The sequence below is a fragment of the Chlorocebus sabaeus genome, chromosome 5, assembly GCF_047675955.1.
Source record: "Chlorocebus sabaeus isolate Y175 chromosome 5, mChlSab1.0.hap1, whole genome shotgun sequence".
In the NCBI taxonomy this organism is placed as follows: Eukaryota; Metazoa; Chordata; class Mammalia; order Primates; family Cercopithecidae; genus Chlorocebus; species Chlorocebus sabaeus.
Genome location: NC_132908.1, coordinates 86,505,853 through 86,532,450, shown reverse-complemented (window position 1 = coordinate 86,532,450; position 26,598 = coordinate 86,505,853). Strand labels below are relative to the sequence as shown.

The 26,598-nt window shown below is 54.2% G+C and overlaps 1 protein-coding gene across 4 annotated transcripts in view; it reads right to left on the bottom strand.

Moving 5' to 3' along the window:
* Positions 1-26,598, bottom strand: part of TCF25 (TCF25 ribosome quality control complex subunit) — a 35,079-nt gene that overhangs the window by 6,000 nt on the left and 2,481 nt on the right. For all 4 annotated transcript variants that reach the window (XR_005243846.2, XR_005243847.2, XM_073015682.1 and 1 more), the window contains exons 2-13: positions 19,185-19,346; positions 18,123-18,197; positions 17,260-17,378; positions 15,450-15,515; positions 10,432-10,514; positions 8,997-9,127; positions 8,048-8,147; positions 7,119-7,212; positions 4,471-4,563; positions 4,255-4,360; positions 2,694-2,853; positions 223-310 (exon numbers count right to left, since the gene is read on the bottom strand). Coding sequence is in view for 2 of the 4 variants with exons in the window: in XM_073015682.1 (XP_072871783.1) it covers positions 223-310; positions 2,694-2,853; positions 4,255-4,360; positions 4,471-4,563; positions 7,119-7,212; positions 8,048-8,147; positions 8,997-9,127; positions 10,432-10,514; positions 15,450-15,515; positions 17,260-17,378; positions 18,123-18,197; positions 19,185-19,346 (1,277 nt within the window). In the remaining 2 variants the exon portion in view is untranslated. The remainder of the gene's footprint in view (positions 1-222; positions 311-2,693; positions 2,854-4,254; positions 4,361-4,470; positions 4,564-7,118; positions 7,213-8,047; positions 8,148-8,996; positions 9,128-10,431; positions 10,515-15,449; positions 15,516-17,259; positions 17,379-18,122; positions 18,198-19,184; positions 19,347-26,598) is intronic.

The following is a 26,598-nucleotide window of genomic DNA, read 5'->3' as shown; positions in this document are numbered from 1 at the left end:
CGATTTTAAGCTGGAGGCTGATCATCCGGCCCACCTGGGCTTTCCCACAGAGAAGGGGGCTCCTGAGCCTTCCCATGTCAAATGATAGTCCCTGAGGCCACCACCACAGCCCCTCCTGCTGCCGGGAGCAGGTCCCCCACGGCCTCTCGGGATGAGTGAAAACAGCTCCCAGGCTCCGAACCCACAGGCACCCACAGATGAGCCCCGCCAGCCGCTCTTCACCTTATTTCGGCGTTGGGTCCGAAGAAGCTGTGGCTGGAAACTGCGACGTCGGGCCGCACACTGCAGGACTCGAGCAGAGGCAGGAGGACTGCAGGGGAAGCGCAGGCTCTGTGGGGCCTCAGTACAAACCCAGTCACTCCCAGCCCCCGAGGTGGTGACGGACACAGTGAGGTCCTGGTCACAGACACAGCTGTTCTAAGGTGGAGGAGTGCAGGGCCAGTGGCTTGCTTCTGGGCGGCATTCTGAGTGGCTGCTGCTGGCGTGCCCAGGGTCTGAGGCTGGGGTCTCCTTCACACCAGCCCCAAGGAGCCTCCCAGCATCCCCATCTGCATCCAAGGGAAGATTCACCCACCACCCTCCACACACGTGGGGTTGTTTTTCTTTCTTTCGGAGACAGGGTCTCACTCTGTTGCCCAGGCTGGAGTGCAGTGGCGCGAGCTCAGCTCACTACAACCTCCACTTCCCAGGCTCAAGCGATTCTCCTGTCTCAGCCTCCTGAGTAGCTGGGATTACAGGCGCCCGCCACCGCGCCCGGCTAATTTTTGTATTTTTTTTTTTTTTTTCTGAGATGGAGTCTCGCTCTGTCGCCCAGGCTGGAGTGCAGTGGCACGATCTCCACTCACTGCAAGCTCCGCCTCCCGGGTTTACGCCATTCAGCCTCCCGTGTAGCTGGGACTACAGGCGCCCGCCACCGCGCCCGGCTAATTTTTTAAAAATATTTTTAGTAGAGACGGGGTTTCACTGGGTTAGCCAGGATGGTCTTAATCTCCTGACCTCGTGATCCACCCATCTCGGCCTCCCAAAGTGCTGGGATTACAGGCGTGAGCCACCGTGCCCGGCAATTTTTGTATTTTTAGTAGAGACAGGGTTTCACTATTTTGACCAGGCTGGTCTCCAACTCCTGACTTCAGGTGATCTGCCCACCTCGGCCTCCCAGTGCTGGGATTACAGGCGTGTGCCACCACACCTGGCTAATTTTTGTATTTTTAGTAGAGACAGGATTTCACCATTTTGACCAGGCTGATCTCGAACTCCTGACCTCAGGTGATCCGCCCACCTCGACCTCCCAAAGTGCTGGGATTACAAGCGTGAGCCACTGCACCTGGTCAGGGTTGGATGTTTTAATCTCAAAGACTGGACCCCACGGCAGGCTGGTGGGAGCAGAGGCCACCTGTGCCCAGTGGAAGGGCCAGCACTGCAGGGCTGTGTCGAGGTCAGAGGCCGCCATGTGGGGGCATGGGCCCCCAGGGCAGAGCCTGTTCCACCCCCAGGAATGGGCCCCAGGGCAGAGCTTGTTCCACCCCCAGGAACGGGCCCCAGGGCAGAGCCTGTTCCACCCCCAGGAACGGGCCCCAGGGCAGAGCTTGTTCCACCCCCAGGAACGGGCCCCAGGGCAGAGCCTGTTCCACCCCCAGGAATGGGCCCCCAGGGCAGAGCCTGTTCCACCCCCTTGCCTGCAGTGATCTCCAGTGCTCTGAGGTAAGTGGCAGTGGCTTCTTGGGAGCCCGCCTGCCTTCGAGGGAGGAGCTGACACTACAGCGTGTGAGACAGCGGCACAGCTGCCCTGTAGGACAGGGCCTCCCAGCCCCACTCCCAGACACGGCTGCACTGGTGGACCACAGCACATGGCCAGCTGCGTGCGGCCCCAGAGGAGGACAAAGGTGCTTCTTAGACACAGGAGATGAAGCTTTCGGGGTCAGTGAGCAGACTCAGGCCTGGCCAGGCCCCTCTGGTGGGCACATTTCTGCTTGTGCTAGAAGCTGCCCAACCCAACGCTGTGGGCCTCCTTGGGGCCCAGACAGAGCCCTAGAAACCCACAGAACCAGGGACGGGTTGATGCATCCAAGGCGTTCTAATAGACGATGAGTGGTCACGCAGTGTGTGTGTACCAGCTGCATGCAAAGAACCCTCACCCCTCACAGCCCCTCAGAGGAGCCCCGTCTTAAAGAGGGATTGCACACACGCTGTCAGGCAGGGTCAGCCCCCGAGGTCTGCCCAGGTGGCAGCCTCACTGTGCCTGCCACATGTGCGTGGATCGAGGCTACCCAGATGCAGTCAGGGCTCAGGGGCTGTGCAGGCTGAGTCTGTGTGGACGGCACAGGCCTCCGTTCTGCATCCCAGCATGGAACGGAGCACAACTCTCTTGGCCATGCCTGGGCACTGCCGAGACCTTCCTCTGCTTTGTTCTCCTCCCCAGCACTGGCACAATCCCATGCCCGGCACCGCCCAGCCAGCTCTGTCTCTGCGCTCTAGAACACAAGCCCCACGGGGGTCAGGATGCCTGCCACCTCCTCGTGCCTGGTGTGGCATGCAGCGGGTTCTGAGATGAGCCGATCATCTTTCAGGTTTGGTAGGGCAGGTTTGCAGGCCCTACCAGAGAATGCATATTTCTGTAGGTGTGGGGAAGGACTGGGACCTGGCCTCCCCCACGGCTGGACACACCCCTACCCCAGGCGAGACGCGGCACCCACCTCCAGGGAACATGGTGAGCGCCTGCTGTATCAAGAGAGATGCCTTCTCCCTGGCAGAGCTCCGCTCGTGCTCAGGGAGGTCTGTCTGCTGGCTCAGCAGGAAATACGCCAGTGGAACGGAGAAGGCAAAATTTGGGAGCTGGGACAGGTTCCGATGAGCCTACAGGAGATGAAGCAACAGTGTGGAGCCTTAAGTCAGAGACAAAACACGTCAGTCTGCAGACGCGCGGACGCCACCAATGAGCTGTACCCAGAGCAGGTATATTCTGCGGGCAACACGGGGGCCTTTTTCCAACTCAGCATGAAGATAACTTAAAACATCCACCCGGGGGGCTTTCCGCGAAGAAGAGACAGAGGACGTGGGAGCGCCTGAGGAGCAGACTGCGTGGGAGTGTGGAGGCTGTGGGGAGTGAGGGTCCCACCTGCCCCAGGCGCTCCTCTTCAAAGCTCAGCGTCAATGTTCTCAACGTGGAAAATTTACAAAGACGAGAGCCGCCCACCCTGCGCGAGTCTCCGAGAACAGCCCACTGGGCGCGAGTTTCCAGGAGCAGCCCACAACCGCGCGCGCGTTTCTCTTGCCCTACTCAGCCTTATCATAGCCACGTGACTCACTGCATTTTTTTATCAAAATGGGATCACAGACTCAGTTTTGTGACCTTAAACACCATCATCAACATTCTTCTGCAGACCCATTTTGAGGGCCTCCCTGAGGTTTCCCTGCACCTACACTTTTGTGAGCTCCAAGAATTTCTATAAACCATATTCCTGGGGGTGAGACTTCCTGGCCAACTATGCCAAATGCTAAAAAATCGGAATAATTTACCCACTTTCATCATCCATGAACATGTGCAATGAAAACATTCAACACACCAACAGAGAAAGTCCAGAGCTGTCACGCCTTCTCCCCAGCCCCAGGCCCTGCTGGAGGTTAGCATTACAAAGCCCCACGTGTCCGTCCACAGAAGTGCTACCCCGTAGGAACATAATGGGAGCCCAGGTGTCAATGTAAATTTCCTAGGAGCTGCATTAAAGAGAAAACCGGTGAAATTAACTTTAATACAGTATATCTAACCCAATACTCCTACATTATCATTCCAACACGTGTCTGTGTGAGTTACGGGGGACAGAGCTCAAGTCTCTCCTGCTGTAGTCACACTCCTGCCATGGAACACGACGGACGTGCTAGGGGTCCCTGTGCCAGCCCCACGCAGCCAGCCCTTCCTCTGCCTCCCAGCTGCGCTGCATCCTCCCGAACTGCCCACGAGGAGCTCGGGTCTCGCCAGTTTTTCGTCTTTACCAGCATCACGGTCCTTGCAGACACATTTGTGCATGTGTGCACACCATGAGGATTCTGAAATAAGGCTGCCGTACTGTCCCTAGGAAAACCAGACTCCACTCGCTGGAGGTGGCAAGGGAGACAGACAAGGCAGGTGGATGGGGTTCTGCCCTCGGACGATGACCATTCATCCCCAAACTGTCCCGAGCACACAGATACCAAACCAAGAAAACAGAAGAAGCAGATGTCCGTCCCTCCACGGGACCTCACCAGACTCGCACCTACCTCCCACTCCTGGAAGAGGCGGATCAGGTACTCGTAGTTCCGGGCCCGCAAGGCCAGGTGGTCGATCAGCAGCAGCATGCAGAGGGGGTCCTCGTCCGGCTCCAGACTTCCAGAGGCAGCACAGAGAGCAGAGCAAAGGGGAACACGGGCACCATCAGGCTGGCCTGCAGCCAGGACAGGGAGCACGGGCGGGCTTGGCCCTGAGCGGACACTCACCTCAGAATGAGCTTGCAGTACTCCAGCGCCGTGCGCGGGCAGCCTCGCTTCTCCAGGAAGCTCATCTGCTTGTAGAGGGCCAAGTAGAAGCTCCTAGATCCAAAATAGTTCCACATGAATTACAGCGACACAAAGGAGAACGCCCTGTGGACAGTGCTGCGGCCAGCACCCGCTCCACCCCACCCCCTGCTCAGCGCCCCGGCCAGCACCCGCTCCACCTCACCCCCTGCTCAGCGCCCCGGCCAGTACCCGCTCCACCCTGCACTCTGCTCAGCGCCCCGGCCAGCACCCGCTCCACCCCACCCGCTGCTCAGCGCCCCGGCCAGTACCCGCTCCACCCCGCACTCTGCTCAGCGCCCCGGCCAGTACCCGCTCCACCCCGCACTCTGCTCAGCGCCCCGGCCAGCACCCGCTCCACCCCACCCCCTGCTCAGCGCCCCGGCCAGTACCCGCTCCACCCTACCCCCTGCTCAGCGCCCTGGCCAGCACCTGCTCCACCCCACCCTCTGCTCAGCGCCCCGGCCAGTACCCGCTCCACCCCACCCCCTGCTCAGCGCCCCGGCCAGCACCTGCTCCACCCTACCCCCTGCTCAGCGCCCTGGCCAGCACCCGCTCCACCCCACCCCCTGCTCAGCGCCCTGGCCAGCACCCGCTCCACCCCGCACTCTGCTCAGTGCCCTGGCCAGCACCCGCTCCACCCCACCCCCTGCTCAGCACCCCGGCCAGCACCCGCTCCACCCCGCACTATACTCAGCGCCCCGGCCAGCACTCCACCCCCATTCCGCTCTCTGGGTTCTGCTGGCATTTCCTAGTTGCCCGGCACACAGAGATCCGTATCTGGAGAGGAGGTATGTGCTCTCTTTGTCCTTTACAGAGTATACACAAATGTGCATACTGAAAATCAAACTTCTTTGAAATCTTTATCTTGTTTTTGTTTATTAATTATCATTTACAGGGAAAGAGTTAAAATCTCCTGTTACAATTACGATCTTAATGTATCCTCCAGTCTCAACAGCAGCTAACAGCACTCAGGCTGGATACATGGAGCCCTGTGACTTTTGGATGGTGGTGGGCTGCTGCTTCTATCAACAGCCCACTGTCCCTTTCATGTCTGGAAATATTAGTATTTTATAATCTACTTCAAAGAACTAAGAATTTCACTGGAAGAGATAAAACTAACATAAAGAAAACCAGTGGAGGAAACTCAGACCCAGCACACAGTGCAGACAATCCGTGCAGAAGGGGTCAGTGGACCTTGGCCCAGGAGGGCCGAGGGGAGGAGGGGATCCCACACTGGAGACAACCCAGGGTGGCCAGAGAAACAGGGCGCTGCACACAGGAGAGGCAGGACAGCGGACAGAAGCTGCTCTGCTCCACAAAAGGCCCACAGGACAGGCTGCGGGAAGGTCTGGTGGAAGCCAGTCCAGGTCTGACCATTGAGGGCTGATGCCAGAGGGATGGCTTTAGGGGCAGAAGTATCTGAAAGAAGAGAGTCCTGCACATGTGGCCGCTCAGCACAGGGGAGCAAGGGTCAGGCTGACTCTGAGCTCCTCACTGATTTAAGCTCAAACCTGCAAAGCCCTCCAAAGCTTCTAAACTTGCCAGGGACAGGCTTTCTCAGCCAGACATAGAAGGAAATGCAATTGCAGAGCCCACTGTGGAGAGGTGGTTTGTCAGTCTCACTTCCTTTTTTTTTTTTTTTTGGAGAGACAAGGTCTCACTCTGTTGCCCAGGCTGGAGTGCACTGGCACGATCTCGGCTCACTGCAGCCTCAACCTCCTGCTTGCTTGAACGATACTCTATACTCTTGCCTCAACCTCCCAAGTAGCTGGGACCACAGGCACGCGCCACCAGGCCTAGCTAGTTTTTAAAATGTTCTGTAGTGGCCGGGCGCAGTGGCTCACGACTGTAATCCCAGCACTTTGGGAGGCCGAGGCAGGTGGATCACAAGATCAGGAGATCCAGACCATCCTGGCTAACATGGTGAAACTCTCTCTACTAAAAAATACAAAAAATTAGCCGGGCGTGGTGGCACGTGCCTGTGGTACCAGCTACTCGGGAGGCTGAGGCAGGAAAATTGCTTGAACCTGGGAGGCAGAGCTTGCAGTGAGCCGAAATCGTGCCACTGCACTCCAGCGGGGGCAACAGAACGAGACTCCATCTCAAAAAAAAAAAAAAAATGTTCTGTACATACAGACTGTATCTTGCCACGGTGCTCAGACTGGTCTTGACACCTGGACTCAAGCAATCCTCCCACCTCAGCCTCCCAGAGGGCTGGGACTACAGGCATGAACCACTGTGCCCAGCCAGGCTCATTTCTAACACAAACATTTATTTTTATTTTTACTTTTTAAGAGATGGGGTCTCACTCTGGTGCCCAGGCTGGACTTGAACTCCTGGGCTCAGCAGACCTCCCACTCTGACCTCCAGAGTGGCATCAGGCATGTCCACAGACAAATGTAAACCTGGGCTGAGCCAATCCAATCCCTCCATCCTTGGGCCCAGAGAGAGCAAGGCGGGTCACTCTGGACCTGTGGGCCCTGGTCCACCCTGGAGGGCAGTCATGCGATGTCCGCTGCACCTCCCCCAGCCTCACTCGCAGGAGAAGGGAGGGGGAGCTGCGTCCCCTCCAGGGCGGCTGCACTCACCTGTTCTCGGGTCTGCGGTAATCCAGCCGGCAGGCCCCGCTGGTGAGACTGAACAGGGGGTGGAAGGCACACTCCATGCTGTACAGCGCTCGCTCTGCAGGCACAGGGACGCCAGGGGAGGTGTCATGGCCACACACAGCAACCACGGCCCCTCCTCTGATGATGGACAACAAGGAAAGGTCTGGACGGAAGGTCATGAACTGGAATCCTGGACACTGAGAGGGCAGACAGGACTCTGGGTACCCTGGATGCCAGGCTGCATTTATTTCAACCACAGAACTTGTCAGCTTGAGACGGAAACATCTTAAACACCATGAGGCACAACTGCCGCCACGTCATGACAGAACCCGCCGTTCACGTGTGCAGCACAGGCGTGTCCACCTGAGGCTGTGCGCACACACTGACATCAGCACCACTGTTTACAGCAGCCCACATGGCTGTCAACTCATGACAGACACACAAAACGTGGTCCGTCCACACGGTGGAGTAAAAACGAACAACGTTCTGGTCCATGCTACAATGAGGATGAACCTTGAAAACTTTATTGTAAATAAAAGCCAGAGGGCCAGATGCGGTGGCTCATGCCTGTGATCCCAGCACTTTGGGAGGCCGAGATGGGCGGATCACGAGGTCGGGAAATCGAGACCATCCTGGCTAACACGGTGAAACCCGTCTCTACTAAAAATACAAAAAATTAGCTGGGTGTGTTGGCGGCTGCCTGTAGTCCCAGCTACTCGGGAGGCTGAGGCGTATATTAAACACCAACAACAAACAAAAGCTTTCAATGGGTAAGTTCTGTGCTATGTGGGTTGTGTCTCAACAACGCTGTCATGGATATCCTGGCAACCCCGTCATCTTAACCACCGCATCTGTCTTGATGGCCTGAGGTGCTCCCACAGCTGACGGGAACGGGTGGGGCTCTGCCTTACCTACAAGGTCTCGAGCCATCTCCTGATCCTCTTGAAAGCGGCAGGCATCGCTGAGCTGCAGGAGCGAGTCAACGTGATAAGGGCTCGTCTGGAGCAGAACCTACCGGAAGGGAGGACAGCCTGGAGGAAAGGCACACACAGCCCTCTCGGGGACAGACACTCAGCAAGGCCCCAGCTACCAGGCACGCCTTTCTTTCAGGCATTTAAAACCAGGGGAGGCTGGGCACAGTGGATCATGCCTGTAATCCAAGCACTTCAGGAGGGCGAGGCAGTAGGATCACTTGAGATCTGGAGTTCGAGACCAGCCTGGGCAACGTGGCAAAATCTGGTCTCTAATAAAAATACAAAAATTAGCCGGGTGTGGTGGCGTGTGCCTGTAATCCCAGTTACTTGGGAGGCTGAGGCAGGAGAACTGCTTGAACCCGGGCCGAGACTGCGCCAATGCACTCTAGCTTAGGCAAGAGAGTGAGCCTCCGACTCCAAAACAAACGGGAATTTCCAGGGTCGACACTCACAACATCCCCCAACTCAAAACAGGCTAGTTATTATTGCTAAGCTGAACCAATGACACGACTTAAAGCAAGAATTCAAACCTGACATGCCCAGGCCAGGGCCACCTAACTCCCCACCATGCCCCAAGAAAGAGGAATGGAAAGCAGCAGCTTTTCCCACAGGGAAGACGACGCGGAGCTCTCAGAAGCATCCTGCCCCTGACCACAGCCTTGAGGCAGCATGGACGGGGTGAGGGTGGCCAGAGAGGGTGAGGACAGGCTCCCTCTGGTTCTGAAGACGGGGTTGGTTAGGGTCTCGCAACCCTGGGGCACCAGGCCTGGGGGTTTGTGAAGAGAGGGGCTCCATCACTGACAGGTGGACGGGCTGCCCGGGCATTGTCAGGGCAGTGGTGGCTACACGGCCCCTGCTTCTGTCGGGGGCTGCAAGGACCACGCACCACGATGTTGTTCGGCTCCATAGACTCCACGGCCACCAGGAACTTGTGCTGAGCCTGCTGGTACTCCTCACTGTGCTCAAACGCAAAGAAGGAGAGGCCTTTTTTTGATTCCAGCAGCCGCATGGACAGACCTGGGAGGGGAGAGTGCTCAGGGAGGGTGTGCCGGGAGCAGGGACGTGGGCAGCTCCAAGCACAGCCTTCACCCTCGTGTTCTTGACGAGGCCCCTGTGATATCAACAAACTTGACCTGAGTGTGTACTCATGCATATCACCCAGGTCTGGGCACCTTCCCAGAACACCCGCCGTCTGGTCTACACCAGGAGACGGCATCCTATCTGCTTTAGTTTCCTATCAAGACATGTTTCCCCCCAGAACTCAGATATAGCTCAAGCCCCACTGGCCTGGAGGGAATGTCAGGGACAAGGACACACAGTTCACAGGTCACCAGATCTGACCAGGCCAAGCACTGTCCCCAGACCAAGTCTGACTGAGGTGAATGTCCAGGGTGGCCGTGGAAGGGCGGGGTGGAGTGCGGTGGCACAGCCGGCCACAGCACCAGGCCTCGGAAGCCACAGAGCTCTGTAGCGTGTGGCCACCCTCTCACTCTGCTCCTCCTGTCTGACTGGGTGCACGGGGCCCAGTTTCTTCTGATAAACCTGAAAAGCTCAGCCTCCCAGGACCTCATGGAATAGGTCCCCTGCAGTGATACCTTCTTGATGGCCCTGCCCAAGGCCCGAGGCCTGCAGGAACACATGGCCGCGGAGCCCCTGTCTGCAGTGCTCAGGGGTTCCTGCCAGGAAGGGAAGGGGCCGTGAGCAGCAGGGTTCACCTTTGGGCAGCACAGGCCTCGCTCTTAGACGCGTCCTTACAGAATGTACGAGGCAATCTGTGGCACCCCCCCCGACACAGGCACAGGAGAGGCAGGCATGGGAGCCGCGGCAGCACTGACAGCAGCAGCCAAGCCAATCGCCAAGGGCACCGCACAGCTCCCTTCCCACAGGTCATCCCTGCCCTGGCCCCTGAGGGCCTCCTGACACTTCCCCGCACACACCACCAAGCACCCAACACTCCGTGCCTGTCTTCACTGCTGCAATTTATCTTAAAATCACGTGCACTTATTAGTTTGCCATAATATACAAAATACTGCAGTTTAAAATGAACTCGATTGCTTCCATAAGGGAAAGGTCGATGGCAGAATGGTAGGAAGAACCTGCATGAAAAGACAGTCACACAAAGACAGTGCCTGGGAGGCTCTGTGTTGAGGTCCCGGGCCAGGCCTCCAGCACTCAAGCCCTCAGTGTGGCAACAAACAGTCACACAGTGCGCACCGGTGCTCCTGAAGCGAGAGGCTCGGCTCAAGGGGCACTGATGCCCCCCAGTGCCCAACGCGGGCCAGTGCCCAGACCCACCCCCAGCAGCCTCTGCAGACCCTCACCTGGTTTGCTGTACCGGGGCCAGGTGCTCTTAGGGGTGGTCAGCCATGTGCACTTGGGGTACACGCGCTGTCTCTGCCGTGGCCTGGGGAGAATGGGACACAGGTACAGCTTTACTTCCTGTGGTGTGTGGAGACCAAGGCTTGGCTGCCTGATCCCTGCAGGGGCTGTGGAAGCAAAACTGAGGGGCGGAGAAGGCATGTGTGGCAGGGTGGGGATGCAATAGGGACAGGATGCAAACAAGCCTCAGCAACTGCTGTGGGAGGAGTGGAGCAGGGAGGGCCCCACAGAGAGAGAAACAATTCTGGCCGGGCGTGGTGGTTCACACCTATAATCCCGGCACTTTGAGAGGCCAAGATGGGAGTATTTCTTTTTTTTCTTTTTTTGAGACGGAGTCTCGCTCTGTCGCCCAGGCTGGAGTGCAGTGGCCGGATCTCGGCTCACTGCAAGCTCCGCCTCCCGGGTTCCCGCCATTCTCCTGCCTCAGCCTCCCGAGTAGCTGGGACTACAGGCGCCGCCACCTCGCCCGGCTAATTTTTTGTATTGTTTTAGTAGAGACGGGGTTTCACCGTGTTAGCCAGGATGGTCTCGATCTCCTGACCTCGTGATCCGCCCGTCTCGGCCTCCCAAAGTGCTGGGAGGATTTCTTGAACCCAGGAGTTCCAGACTGGCCTGGGCAAGACAGCAAAACCCCATTTCTACGAAGGATTTTAAAAATTAGCCTGGCATGATGGTCTGCACCTGTGATCCCAGCATTCCAGCCTGGGCGACAGAGCGAGACCCTGTCTCAAGAAGAAAACAAAAAAAGAAAACGAAAAGAAAGAGAATAACATGCTATTTCCACATGCCCATCACTCAACTTAAGAAACCAACCATCTCTGATGTAACAGCAGCTCCGTGCCTTTTCCATGCTGCCCTACCTGCCCGCTCAGATACCACCTGGCCAGTGCTTAGGGTGGGCCTGACCCCTGTGGCAGAGACCCCCACATAACAGAGCTCAGGGCACTCTGCCTGAGCACACAGGCGCAGGAGAGGTGGGGCGTGGGAGCTGTGGCAGCACGGACAGCAGCAGCCATGCCCACAGTCACCATCAGCACAATGCCATTCCCTTCCCGCGGGGCCATCCCTGCCCTGGCCCCAGGCCCCCCCAGATCAGCCACTGCAGAGTGGAGGCCAGCGTGGTGGGCCCTCCTGACGTGAAGGTGGCCCCAGCCTGCTTCTCCTGCCTGCAGCACACGCCCAGGCCTAGGAGAGTCAGCCCTTCAGCACTCTCCTGTGCCAGGTCTACAGAATCCCAGGGACACCCTGACCCCAGGTCAGCCATCCCACAGAACGAGTCAGGAAGCCTCCAGAACAGACCCAACGAGGCAGCCTGGGCAGATGCTGGGAGCGGGCAGGGGACAGGAGTCTGGAGGAGCTCTGAAGGCTGGCAGGCACCCTGAGCAACAGGAGTAGTGCTGAGGTGCCAGGGCAATGAGCTGGCCCGGCTGGCATAGTAGGAAGTCAGGGGCCCAAGAAAAGCGGTGCCTGTGTTATTCTGAGACTCTGAGAGAACCACCAGAAGCGGAAACAGAAACAGGCCAGGCCTTGTCTTAGAGGAGCAGGACAAGGAATGAATAAAAAGGGAACTGTGGCTTCTCCACGGAAGTCTTTTGGTAGGAATTAAATTTTTAAAGAAATAATATAACAAAAAGTATAATAATACTATAAAAATAATAAAGGCAATTATTGTCAACTAATTACCATTAATAATTATAATTTGCAGAAATAAAACCATGCAAAAATGTAAAGAAATGGCAAAGACAGACCAAGCAGATGCAAACAAAGAGTGGGACGAGGCAGAACCCTCAGCTCAGGGAAATACAGATAACAAAGTAGACATTTTAAAGTCAATTTTTCACTAACATTCCCAAGGAAACACACCAACACCAAAAATGTAAAGTAAAATATAAAGCAAAACCTGTTAGAAATCCAGGGAAAGTGTGAACAACAGCACATGAAAACATCCTCAATCTATCCAGAATCAAAACACCAACACTTCTGCCCACACACGATGACGGATTTCCAGACCCCTATCATCTACACGGTAAGAAGATGAAGGACCCAGGCAGACGCTGAGTGTGAGCTGCTGACTCTACCGAAGGGCACTGGCAGGTGACTCAAGATGGGAAAACTCATTCTTGGGCAGTTTCACAGAAATGTCTGCAGACAAGGGGGACTGTAGCCAGCATCTGGACACATGCGACCACTGGGGTGAGGAAATGACCCGGGTATACCATGGTGCAGAAACAAGGCTTAGGCCAGGCACGGGGGCTCACACCTGTAATCCCAGCACTTTGGGAGGCCGGGTGCGGTGGCTCAGCGCTGTTAATCCAAGCACTTTGGGAGGCAGAGGCGGGCGGATCACTTGAGGTCAGGAGTTTGACACCAGCCTGGCCAATGTGGTGAAACCCCGTATCTACTAAAAATACAAAAAATAGCCGAGCATGGTGGCCCGTGCCTGTAATCCCAGTTACTTGAGAAGCTGAGGCAGGAGAATCGTTTGAACCCAGGAGGCGGAGGTTGCAGTGAGCTGAGATTGCACCACTGAGCTCCAGCCTGGGTGACAAAGCGAGACTCCGTCTCAAAAAAAAAAAACAAAAAAAAAAAACAAAAGAAAACAATGCTTAGAACTCAGACGTGCAAATAAAAGAGGATGTGTCTGGCTGGGCGTGGTGGCTCATGCCTGTAATCCTAGCACTTCGGGAGACGGAGGGAGGAGCATCACTTGAAGCCAGGAGTTTGACACTAGGCCAGCCTGGACAACAAAGTCAGACCTTGTGTCTACAAAAAATAAAATAAAATAAATTAGCGGTGTCATGTGCCTGTAGTCCCAGCTATTTGGGAGGCTGAGATGGGAGGATCACTTCAGGCCACAAGTTCAAAACTAGACTGGGCAACCCAGCAAGATCAGGTCTCTAAAAAAAAAAGAAAAAGACAAAGCCTTCTGGACACTTCAATGGAGAGTTCAGAGGCAGAACATACCTCCTACGTAAAGTCCCAGAAGCAGACACCCTGCTTTTCCTCCTATAAGGAGCTGAAAGACCCTGCGCTCCTCATCACAGCCAGCCATCCTCATCTAGGGCTGCCCAACCATTAAGAACTACTGAATGGGGGCCGGGCGCGGTGGCTCACGCCTGTAATCCCAGCACTTTGGGAGGCCGAGGCGGGCGGATCACAAGGTCAGGAGATCGAGACCATGGTGAAACCCCGTCTCTACTAAAAATAGAAAAAACTAGCCGGGCGCGGTGGCGGGCGCCTGTTGTCCCAGCTACTCGGGAGGCTGAGGCAGGAGAATGGCGTGAACCTGGGAGGCGGAGCTTGCAGTGAGCTGGGATCCGGCCACTGCACTCCAGCCTGGACGACAGAGCGAGACTCCGTCTCAAAAAAAAAAAAAAAAAAGAACTACTGAATGGACACAGATGAAATTTATCTTGGCTGGGCGCCATGGCTCACGCCTGTAATCCCAGCACTTTGAGAGGCCAAGGCAGGTGGATCACCTGAGGTCAGGAGTTCGAGACCAGCTTGGCCAACATGGTGAAACTCCATCTCTACTAAAAAAAAAAAAAAAAAAAAAAAATTAGCTGGGCGTGGTGGCGGGCACCTGCAATCCCAGCTACTTGGGAGGCTGAGGCAGGAGAATTGCTTAAACCCAGGAGGCAGAGGTTACAGTGAGCTGGGATCGTACCACTGAGCTCCAGCCTGCACAACAGAGCAAGAATCTGTCTCCAAAAAAGAAAGAAAGAAAGAAAGAAACTCATGTCAGAACCTGAACTTCACGTCAGTTTTGCTCTGAGAAGCAAAACTGGAACCTCTTTTTTTTTTTTTTGAGATGGAGTTTCACTCTCGTTGCCCAGGCTGGAGTGCAATGGCACGATCTTGGCTCACCGCAACCTCCATCTCCCGGTTTCAAGCGATTCTCCTACTTCAGCCTCCCGAATAACTGGGATTACAGGCATGCACCACCACCCCCGGCTAATTTTTTGTATTTTTAATAGAGACAGGGTTTCTCCATGTTGGTCAGGCTGATCTCCAACTCCCGACCTCAGGTGATCTGCCCGCCTCGGCCTCCCAAAGTGCTGGGATTATAGGCATGAGCCACTGCAACAAAACTAGAATCTTAAAAATGTAACAGCTTGGCCGGGCGCGGTGGCTCAAGCCTGTAATCCCAGCACTTAGGGAGGCCGAGACGGGCGGATCACGAGGTCAGGAGATCGAGACCATCCTGGCTAACACGGTGAAACCCCGTCTCTACTAAAAATACAAAAAACTAGCCGGGCGCGGTGGCGGGCGCCTGTAGTCCCAGCTACTCCGGAGGCTGAGGCAGGAGAATGGCGTGAACCCAGGAGGCGGAGCTTGCAGTGAGCTGAGATCTGGCCACTGCACTCCAGCCCGGGCTACAGAGCAAGACTCCGTCTCAAAAAAAAAAAAAAAAAAAAAAAAATGTAACAGCTTTTGAAAACTTTTGAGACGGGGTCACACTTTGTGGCCCAGGCTGGAGTGCAGTGGTGTGATCTCAGCTCATTGCAACCTCTGCCTCCTGGGTTCAAGCAATTCTCCTGCCTCAGCTTCCCAAGTAGCTGGGATTACAGCCATGCGCCACCATGCCCAGCCGATTTTTGTATTTTTAGTACAGACAGGCTTTCACTATGGTCTCGAACTCCTGACTTCAGGTGATCCACCTGCCTCAGCCTCCCAAAGTGCTGGGATTACAGGCGTAAGCACCACATCCAGTCTGGCTTTTGAAACCTTACACTGGGGATGGAGACCAACGACTCTGGGTATCTCCACAACCCACAGTCACAGACAAGGTTATACACAATCTGTGGACTCCCTTTCAGATCCCAGTTCTAAGGGTTACGTGTGACTCTGGCTTCCAATATTCTCCCTCAGGGGTTAACTGGCTTCGGGAACACCACCCCGTCAAGAGCCTAAGAAGGAATGAAGCAGCTGTGAGAAGAGAGTTTAGTGTGGACCTTACCTTTGTTCCCCCAGGACTGCCCGGGCACCAAAATACCTTTTCAGTTCTGTGTCTGGATTCAAGTGTCTAGGGAATTGAAAATTTTAGAAAGAAACATGAAATTATGTTCTACAATGATTCCAAAAATTTCAGAAAGCCACCTAATAATCAAGGAAAGAAAATGGATTTTTGGCTTGAAAGGCAGCTTCCAGGCCTCCTTTCTTTCAAATCACCACCCCATCCATGGTTGAGGCCTCGCCACTGTGGGCACCACAGGGAAGCCGCTGGTCACTCTGCTGCGACGGCGCTCGGTGAGCGCTGTGTCAAGAGGCCCTGTGTGTGACACACATCTGTTTCTGAGGCTGGGTCAGGGCAGTGCACGCACCCTGAGACCACATTACTGTGTCTTAACTGACTCCAGGGCACTGTTTTTTTTAAGCTGGCAATAATGTCTGAAGTAGAGATAGCAATTCATTAAGCATCTATAAGACCAAAAGAGGAACAGTCATCCAAGGATGACAGGATAAGGAGGAACTTTTTGACCAGATGTGGTGGTTCACACCTGTAATTCCAGCCTTTTGGGAGGCTGAGGCAAGAGAATCTCTCAAGCCCAGGAGGTTAAGGCTGCAGTGGACTATGATCACAACACTGCACTCCAGCCTGGGTGACAGAGAGATCCTGTCTCTTAAAAAAAAGAAAAAGAAGGAACTCTCTCAGATACGTAAGAAGTAAAGCTAAAAGTCCTCTGAAATATGGATGACTTCCTTTCCTCCTTGTTCCTATTTCCTTTTTTTGGGAGACAGAGTCTTGCTCTGTCACCCAGGCTGGAGTGCAGTGACATGATCTTTGGTTCACTGCAACCTCTGCCTCCTGGGTTCAAGAGATTCTCCCACCTCAGCCTCCTGAGTGGCTGGAATTACAGGCACCCACCACCACATCCAGCTAATGTTTGTATTTTTTTTTTCTTTTTTCTTCTGAGACAGAGTTTTGCTTGTTGCCCAGGCTGGAGTGCAGTGACGCAGTCTCAGCTCACTGCAACCTCTGCCTCCCAGGTTCAAGCAATTTTCCTGCCTCAGTCTCTCCAGTAGCTGGGATTACAGGTGTGCACCACCATGCCTAGCTAATTTTGTATTTTTACTAGAGACGGGGTTTCTCCATGTTGGTCAGGCTGGTCTCAAACTCCCGACCTCAGGTGTTCCACCCGATTCAGCCTCTCAAAGTGCTGGGATTACAGGCGTGAGCCACTGCACCCAGAAATTTTTGTATTTTTACTAGAGACGGGGTTTCTCCATGTTGGCCAGGCTGGTCTCAAACTCCTGACCTTGGGTGATCTGCCCGCCTCAGCCTCCCAAAGTGCTGGGATTACAGGCCTGAGCCATGGGGCCCAGCCTATTTCCTAAATGATTAATAATAAACTCATTATTATTATTATTTTTTGAGACGAGTCTTACTCTGTCACCCAGGCTGAGTGCAGTGGTGCGACCTCGGCTCACTGCAAGCTCTGCCTCCCGGGTTCACGCCATTCTCCTGCCTCAGCCTTCCAAGTAGCTGGGACTACAGGCACCCACCACCACGCCCGGCTAATTTTTTGTATTTTTAGTAGACACGGGGTTTCACCGTGTTAGCCAGGATGGTCTCTATCTCCTGACCTCGTGATCCGCCCGCCTCGGCCTCCCAAAGTGCTGGGATTACAGGCGTGAGCCACTGCGCCCGGCCAATAAACTCATATTATTTTTAAATAAAGATAGTACATTTTCTTTTTCCTTTCTTAGAGAACCTTTTCCTCCCATGGAGTCTCTGTGGCAGCTGCAGAGAAGGGCGGGGGCCACACCTGTGCTCCACGTAGAGAATGTGCTTCCTGGAGCTCAGGGGAGCTGGGCCGGGATGGTTCCACCCAGTGCTGTCCTCAATCCTCTCCAGGATGCGATCAATATCTTCTAGTACGTTTTCCTAAAAGCCCCAAAACAACCTCTTAATCACCACACTGACATTATTTTAAATGTTGTAACAATAACAAAATTATGTATTTTAAAAAAGACCTATTATATCGTATTTCCTTCCTAAAGGACAGGGTAAGTCAAACACTATGTACCATCCACGCATTTAGAAAAAAGAGGAGATGCTTTCTAAGAAGCGCTCAGCATAGACAGAATCACGGAGCCAGAAGGACCCTGGAAAAAACGGGGCATCCCACGTCTTCCCGGTGTGCTCACCTCCTCAGGCGAACAGGGTTGGGACTTAGCGACACCCTCATCTCAGGACGCACTCAGACGGGGACGAAGGGCAATGATGAAAACGTATTTTTTTCTGATGACAGACTAGCTCCAGTGGTGGGTTCTATGCCCACCATCCAATTAACCCGTAAGCATGGCACAGATGTCAAGGCAAACAGCAAGCGCCCCGCGGGCCACAGGAGCACCAGGACTAGGAGGGACGTCCTCACGAGATCACACATTCCCCCAGAGACATAGAGCAGAGCGCAACCCCAAGGAACAAGGGTAAAAACAGGAAGCAGAATTTAGCAAGCAGTTTTTCCTTTTCTTTTTCTCTGATCTCTTAATTAGTTATACTCCTAATAGGAAGGAATAAAAATACTAAGTAAACTTCTTTCAACACCACCTTGAAAAACGCCAGAAGAGAACGCAGAGGGAGTCAGGCAGAGGGAGAAAGCAGAGCCAGGCCCGACTCACATACCGATGCTTCTCCCGTGCTGCTTTTCTTATTTTTCTGTTTCTTTTTCTTCTTCCGGAGTTTGCCGCTTGCATTAGACTAATGATAAGAACACATTTTAATCAGTGGAACGAGAAGTAAATTTTAAGAACTGAGAATTAAAGCAGCAAGCGTGACGCCACCCTCACCTAAGCAGTCCCCCCTCCCTCCGTGTCCTGGAAGTCCCTTCAACTCAGTTTCTTCCCTCCAGCAGGCACCTTCCCACCTCTCCGAGCCCCCTGCTCTCACGTCCCTTGGGCTGTGCTACAGGAGTCCCCAGGGCCCTCTAGTGTCCAGCCTCACAATGGCTCACAGGGCTCTGACCTGGTCCAGCTCTCATTTCTCACTTTGTCGGCCACTCCCTGAAGACCAGGGCCTTTCTGTGCCCCCACCACCTCACACCGAACCCGCACCTGTGGTCGGTCCCCTACACCCGCACCTGGCCAACCCCTTCTAACAGCATAAAGGCTCCGCGGGAAGCCCCCAGGACCCCGAGCCTCAAGGCAGGACCCACTTGTCACTTCACCTCTATGTTGCCCTCTCAACCAGAGGCTCCTGGGGGGCAAAGGCGCGTTCCCAGCACCCAGGAAGGCCCCCAAGAACACATGTTGGAGAAATGAACACAAGCTCTCCTTTTAGGGCCCCTCTTCTGTGCTGTGGAGTGCAGCAGCAGGTTATCTGCATCTCTGCCCATCCCACATTGACCTGACCTGCACGTTTCTTCAAAGTTCACTTACACCAGCACCCAGATCCACAACTCAGCCAAGCAGACACTCAGGCACAGTTAGGAAGAACACATATGTGTCATTACACACACTGCTGGGCAGGCACAGACTCTCCTGAACACAGGAGACAGGCCTCGGACCTTTCCACATTTCATACAAATCTCATCAAGGTTCCCAAGTAAATTTGGGGGTAACTAGCAGTTAACCAAAATTGAACTCCGAAAATTACACCTCCAAGGAAAATCACAGCACGGGATACACGTGGCTGGGTGCCTTGAAACCCTCCCGTCTGATTCCCCCTCCTCACCACTCAGCCCCCCACCTGCTCTGGGGGCGTTGTCCCAGCTACATCTCCATCCGTCTTGCTCTCTGTGTTTCCGCGCCGAGCCCTTCCTTTGTTCCCTCGTGCTGCAGTGTCTGTGAGCGCACAGCCGGACCTCTCCCCGTTCACCACAGGGTCATCCTCGAGATCGTCAATGTTTATCTAGAAAAACAGGTTGGAGAAGAGCCAGGGCGTTACTCACAGTGTGAACGCTGATGCTGAGACACGAACAGTGAGATGTGAACGGGCCTGCGCTGGGGACACCCAGGGTCAGTGTGAGAGGCTGGATGGGAGAGAATGCAAGAACCGGAGACCGCTGGACACAGCAGTGACTCAGCTCTGGCTCAGGGGGACTTCGTCAGTGAGCTCTCCGGGAAGCCGGGGCCCCGAGGCTGTGTGATATCTCTGCCTTCAGAGATGATGTAAGGAACACTCCTCAAATATTGTAATTCACCCCATTTACAGAAGACTACCTGCAGGACAAAATGTTAAATACATATATTCAGCCGAAGCATTAAAGTTCCTTCTTCCTCCTTTCTCCTCAAGCCTCAGCTTCTTTCCAGCAGAAGGGCAGGAAAAAAAGGCACCAAGGACCCATCAACCTACAAACTTTTCCTAATGAAAATGATAGGCCAGGCGAGGTGCTCACGCCTGTAATCCCAGTACTTGGGAGGTCGATGCAGGCAGATTACTTCAGGTCAGGAGTTCAAGACCAGCCTGGCCAACATGGCGAAACCCTGTCTCTATGGTGAAACCCCATCTCTACCAAAAATACAAAAATTAGCCAGGCATAGTGGCGGGCGCCTGTAATCCCAGCTACTTGGGAGGCTGAAGTGGTAGAATCGTTTGAACCCCGGAGGCAGAGGTTGCTGTGAGTCAAGATGGCACCACTACCCTCCAGCCTGGGCGACAGAGCAAGACTCCATCTCAAAATAGAAAATGAAAATGACATATGATAAAAACAGTTCATACAATGGAACCTTCTCTCTTTCTTTTTGAGACAGGGTCTCGCTCCGTCGTCCTGGCTGCAGTGCAGCTGTGTGATCTCGGTTCACTGTAGCCTTGGCCTCCTGGGCTCAAGCATCCTCCTGCCTCAGTCTCCCAAGTAGCTGGAACTACAGGCATGAGCTACCATGCCTGGCTGATTTTTTAAATTTTTTGTAGACATGGGGTCTCACCACATTGCCCAGGTTGGCCTTGAGCTCCTGACCTCAAGCGATCCTCCCGCCTCAGCCTCCCAAAGAGGTGGAGTTTTAGGCGTGAGCCACCACACCAAGTCTAGAACCTTTTATACAATGAGAATGAATGAATGAATGAACCACCATTGCACACACAATATGGATGAATCTTAGGAGCATAATATTAAATGGATAAAACCTCACAACATACATTCACATACAGATGGGAGGGGAGACAGGCAGTGGGAGAAGGGTAAGAACTAGAAAAGTTCTAGCTCTTCAGCTAGTGAAAGACTAAACAAATAAAAGAGCAGCCGGGCGCGGTGGCTCACACCTGTCATCCCAGCACTTTGGGAGGCTGAGGCGGGCAGATCACCGTCTCTAATAAAAATACAAAAAAATTAGCTGGGTGTGATGGCAGGTGCCTGTAGTCCCAGCTATTTGGGAGGCTGAGGCAGGAGAATGGCGTGAACCCGGGAGGCAGAGCTTGCAGTGAGCTGAGATTGCGCCACTGCACTCCAGCCTGGGCAACAGAGCGAGACTCTGTCTCAAAAAATTAAAAAAATAAAAAAAATAAAAATAAAAGAGGCTGGCTGGGCACGGTGGCTCATGACTGTTATCCAGCACTTTGGGATGCTGAAGCAGGTGGATCATGAGGTCAGGAGTTTGAGACCAGCCTGGCCAACATGGTGAAACTCAGTCTCTACTAAAAATAAAAAAATTAGCTGGGTGTGGTGGCGTGTGCCTGTAATCCCAGCTACTCAGGAGGCCGAGGCAGGAGAATTGCTTGAAACTGGGAGGCAGAGGCTGCAGTGAGCCAAGATCATGCCACTGCACTCCAGCCTGGGCAACAGAGCGAGACTCTATCTCAAAAAAAAAAAAAAAAAAAAAAAGAGGCTAACAGACTGGGTGCGGTGGCTTACGCCTATAATCCCAGCGCTTTGGGAGGCTGAGGCAGGAGGATCATCTGAGCCCAGGAGTTTGAAACCAGCCTAGGCAATACAGCGAGACCACATCTCTACAAAAAATCAGCAGGGTGTGGTGGCACGCAAGTCGAGTCCCGGCTATCGGGCGGCAGAGGAGGACTGCTAGAGCCCAGCGGCTGGAGTCTGGAACCTGGAGTGAGCCACGATTACGTAACAGTGCTCCAGTGTGGGCAACAGAGCAAGACTCTAGCTCTCAATTTTTTTTAAAAACAAGCTAACAGAGACCAGCATCAACCATTCTTTACGAACTAGGAGATTGTTTGATTCAATCAGATGCACTAAGGTTCAAAAATAAATAAAACTGCCTGTTTAATTTAAAACATCGCGGGGCGCGGTGGCTCAAGCCTGTAATCCCAGCACTTTGGGAGGCCGAGACGGGTGGATCACGAGGTCAGGAGATGAGACGATCCTGGCTAACACGTTGAAACTCCGTCTCTACTAAAAAAAAATACAAAAAACTAGCTGGGCGAGGTGGCGGGCGCCTGTGGTCCCAGTTACTGGGGAGGCTGAGGCAGGAGAATGGCGTGAACCCGGGAGGCGGAGCTTGCAGTGAGCTGAGATCCGGCCACTGCACCTCAGCCTGGGCGACACAGTGAGACTCCGTCTCAAAAAAAAAAAAAAAAAAAAAAATTAAAACACCTTGAAAACCACAAAGCTCACAAAACAAAATCAGCTCCAAGCCCCACAGCCCTGAGATAGTTTGTGAAACAGAATTGAGACTCGGCTGCACCTGGGGACTCTCCCTGGCGGGAGCACAAGGCAGACACCATGGTTGCTGAAGAGAAGGCGGCACAGGGCAGGTCTGTGCTCGCCGGTCAGTTTTCTCTCCAGTGGAGGCTCCACATGACAAGGATACAATTCAGAAGCATCTTACGCCCGTCGCGAAAATCCACGGCAGTATAGACGTGTTATGTAAAAAGAGCCCCTGATTTGAAAGCACTGAAACTCCACCAAAACAAGGCTTGTCCCATCCCAGCAGCACCATGACGGTGATTCTCACAGTGATACCTCCTTCTGCCTGGCCTTCGCTGGCAAACCTGGGGCCTAGGCACGGACCAGCTGCTTTGCACCCTGCAGTCAAGGAAGAAAGCTGAAACAAAGCTTCCTGTTGAAATGTTTCTAACTTATGGGCAGTCACTGGTAAATTGGATCTACACCATCTCCAACATTCAACTGATGATGATGTCTCTTAGCGAAGCTGGGTGCTGGTTTACTTGTCTGTTTTTAGAGATGGGATCTCACTATGCTGCCCAGGCTGGTCTCAAATTCCTGTGGTCGAGGGATCCTCCTCCCCAGAAGCTGCGACTACAGGCACGCGCCACCACACCCAATTCACTTTTTTTTTTTTTCCTTTTTTTGAGATGGAGTCTTGCTCTGTTGCCCAGGCTGGAGAGCAATGGCATGATCTCGGCTTATTGCAACCTCTGCTTCCTGGATTCAAGCAATTCTCCTTCCTCAGCCTCCCGAGAAACTGGGACTACAGGCGCCTGCCACCATGCCCGGCTAATTTTTGTATTTTTAGTAGAGAGGGGGTTTCACCATGTTGGCCAGGCTGGTCTCGAACTCCTGACCTCATGATCCGCCCGCCTTGGCCTCCCAAAGTGCTGGGATTACAGGTGTGAGCCACCGCGCCCGGCCAACACCCAATTTACTTTTATTGACTCATGCTGACTTCCTAAGAAAAAAAAAAAATCTTCTTTTGAGGTGTTTGACAAATCGAATTCATAAAAAGCTCTATGCCAAGCTGAACTTCGATGGAAAGGAGCCTGCCTGTGTACACGGACAGCAAGCGTGATAGGCCCAGGAGCCTGTGTGTGGACACGGACAGCAAGCGTGATAGGCCCAGGAGCCTGTGTGGACACGGACAGCACGTGTGATAGGCCCAGTAGCCTGTGTGGACACGGGCAGCACATGTGATAGGCCCAGGAGCCTGTGTGTGGACACAGGCAGCACGTGTGATAGGCCCAGGAACCTGTGTGGACACGGGCAGCACATGTGATAGGCCCAGGAGCCTGTGTGGACACAGACAGCACGTGTGATAGGCCCAGGAGCCTGTGTGTGGACACAGGCAGCACGTGTGATAGGCCCAGGAGCCTGTGTGTGGACACGGGCAGCACGTGTGATAGGCCCAGGAGCCTGTGTGTGGACACGGGCAGCACGTGTGATAGGCCCAGTAGCCTGTGTGGACACGGGCAGCACGTGTGATAGGCCCAGGAGCCTGTGTGTGGACACAGGCAGCACGTGTGATAGGCCCAGGAACCTGTGTGGACACAGGCAGCACGTGTGATAGGCCCAGGAGCCTGTGTGTGGACACGGGCAGCACGTGTAATAGGCCCAGTAGCCTGTGTGGACACGGGCAGCACGTGTGATAGGCCCAGGAGCCTGTGTGGACACGGGCGGCACGTGTGATAGGCCCAGGAGCCTGTGTGTGGACACGGGCAGCACGTGTGATAGGCCCAGGAGCCTGTGTGTGGACACGGGCAGCACGTGTGATAGGCCCAGGAGCCTGTGCGGACACGGGCAGCACGTGTGATAGGCCCAGGAGCCTGTGTGTGGACACGGGCAGCACGTGTAATAGGCCCAGTAGCCTGTGTGGACACGGGCATCACGTGTGATAGGCCCAGGAGCCTGTGTGGACACGGGCGGCACGTGTGATAGGCCCAGTAGCCTGTGTGGACACGGGCAGCACGTGTGATAGGCCCAGGAGCCTGTGTGTGGACACAGGCAGCACGTGTGATAGGCCCAGGAACCTGTGTGGACACAGGCAGCACGTGTGATAGGCCCAGGAGCCTGTGTGGACACGGGCAGCACGTGTGATAGGCCCAGGAACCTGTGTGGACACGGACAGCATGTGTGATAGGCCCAGGAGCCTGTGTGTGGACACGGGCGGCACGTGTGATAGGCCCAGGAGCCTGTGTGGACACGGGCGGCACGTGTGATAGGCCCAGGAGCCTGTGTGGACACGGGCAGCACGTGTAATAGGCCCAGGAGCCTGTGTGTGGACACGGGCGGCACGTGTGATAGGCCCAGGAGCCTGTGTGGACACGGGCAGCACGTGTGATAGGCCCAGGAGCCTGTGTGTGGACACGGGCAGCACGTGTAATAGGCCCAGTAGCCTGTGTGGACACGGGCAGCACGTGTGATAGGCCCAGGAGCCTGTGTGGACACGGGCGGCACGTGTGATAGGCCCAGGAGCCTGTGTGTGGACACGGGCAGCACGTGTAATAGGCCCAGGAGCCTGTGTGTGGACACGGGCAGCACGTGTGATAGGCCCAGGAGCCTGTGCGGACACGGGCAGCACGTGTGATAGGCCCAGGAGCCTGTGTGTGGACACGGGCAGCACGTGTAATAGGCCCAGTAGCCTGTGTGGACACGGGCATCACGTGTGATAGGCCCAGGAGCCTGTGTGGACACGGGCGGCACGTGTGATAGGCCCAGGAGCCTGTGTGGACACGGGCAGCACGTGTGATAGGCCCAGGAACCTGTGTGGACACGGACAGCACGTGTGATAGGCCCAGGAGCTTGTGTGGACACGGACAGCACGTGTGATAGGCCCAGGAGCCTGTGTGGACACGGGCAGCACGTGTAATAGGCCCAGTAGCCTGTGTGGACACAGGCAGCACGTGTAATAGGCCCAGGAACCTGTGTGTGGACACGGGCAGCACGTGTGATAGGCCCAGGAACCTGTGTGTGGACACGGGCAGCACGTGTGATAGGCCCAGGAGCCTGTGTGTGGACACGGGCAGCACGTGTGATAGGCCCAGGAGCCTGTGTGTGGACACGGGCGGCACGTGTGATAGGCCGTTCTTGCTTGCTTCTTTGCTTCTTGATAGGCCCAGTGAAGTTTTGGTGATGACACGATTTTTTTTTTTTTGAGACAGAGTCTCGCTCTGTTGCCCAGGCTGCACCATCTGTGCCTGTGAACACTCTCCCATCCCTGAAAACGGTTCTGTACCTGGACCTTCCCTTTTTCCTCCATCAGTCAATCTAGAGTTCTTAACAACTGACCTTTTGAGAGAACCAAGTTTTGGTCTTACTCATTTTCTCCATTTTGTCCATGTTCTATTCTATGCACTCCTCTCTTTGATTGGTTTCTTCCTTCTACACATTTTGAGTTTAATTTGCTCTTTTTCTAGTTTAAGGTAGAAGTTTCAGGTAAATTTCTTGATTTTTAAACACTTCTAATTTAAAATTTACAAGGATAAAGTTCTAATCACCGTTTCAGTTGCATCCCACAAATTTTGATGGGCTGTTATTTTCGTTACCAATCAGTTCAAAAAATATTCTAGGCCAGGTCTGGTAGCTCACCCCTATAATCCCAGCACACTGGCTTTCAAAAAAAAATTGAAAACATTAGCCAGGTGTGGTGACACGCACCTGTAGTTCCAGCTCCTCGGGAGGCTGAGGTGGGAGGATGGTTTGAGCCCAAAAGGTCGAGGTTACAGTGAGCTATAATTGTGACACCGAACTCCAGCCTGGGCAGTAGAGCGAGACCACATCTCTAAAAAACCAAAACACACATACCCACACACAGCAAAAACGGACACGGTTGAATGTAAAAATAGACACATCCAATTATTGTTATTTATTTATTTTTTGAGACGGAATCTCTGTCACCCAGGCTGGAGTCTAGTGGCACAATCTCAGTTCACTGCAACCTCCACCTCCTGGGTTCAAGCAATTCTCCTGCCTCAGCCTCCCGAGTAGCTGGGATTACAGGAACCCACCACAGTGCCTAATTGTTGTATTCTTTTTTTTTTTTTTTTTTTTTTTGACAGACTCTAGCTCTGCCACCCAGGCTGGAGTGCAGTGGTGTGATCTCAGCTCGCTGCAAGCTCCGGCTCCCAGGTTCACGCCATTCTCCTGCCTCAGCCTCCTGAGTAGCTGGGACTACAGGCGCCCACCACCACACCGGCTAATTTTTTTGTATTTTTTTTCGTAGAGACGAGGTTTCACCGTGTTAGCCAGGATGGTCTCGATCTCCTGACCTTGTGATCCGCCTGCCTCGGCCTCCCAAAGTGCTGGGATTTACAGGCATGAGCCACTGTGCCCGGCCCAATTTTTGTATTCTTAGTAGAGATGGAGTTTCACCATGTTGGCCAGGCTGGTCTCGAACTCGTGACCTCAGGTGATCTGCCCACCTCTGCCTCCCAAAGTACTGGGAGCTGTAATCCCAGCACTTTGGGAGGCCAAGGCAGAAGGTTCCATTGAGCCCAGGAGTTCAAGACCAACCCAGGTAACATAAAGAGA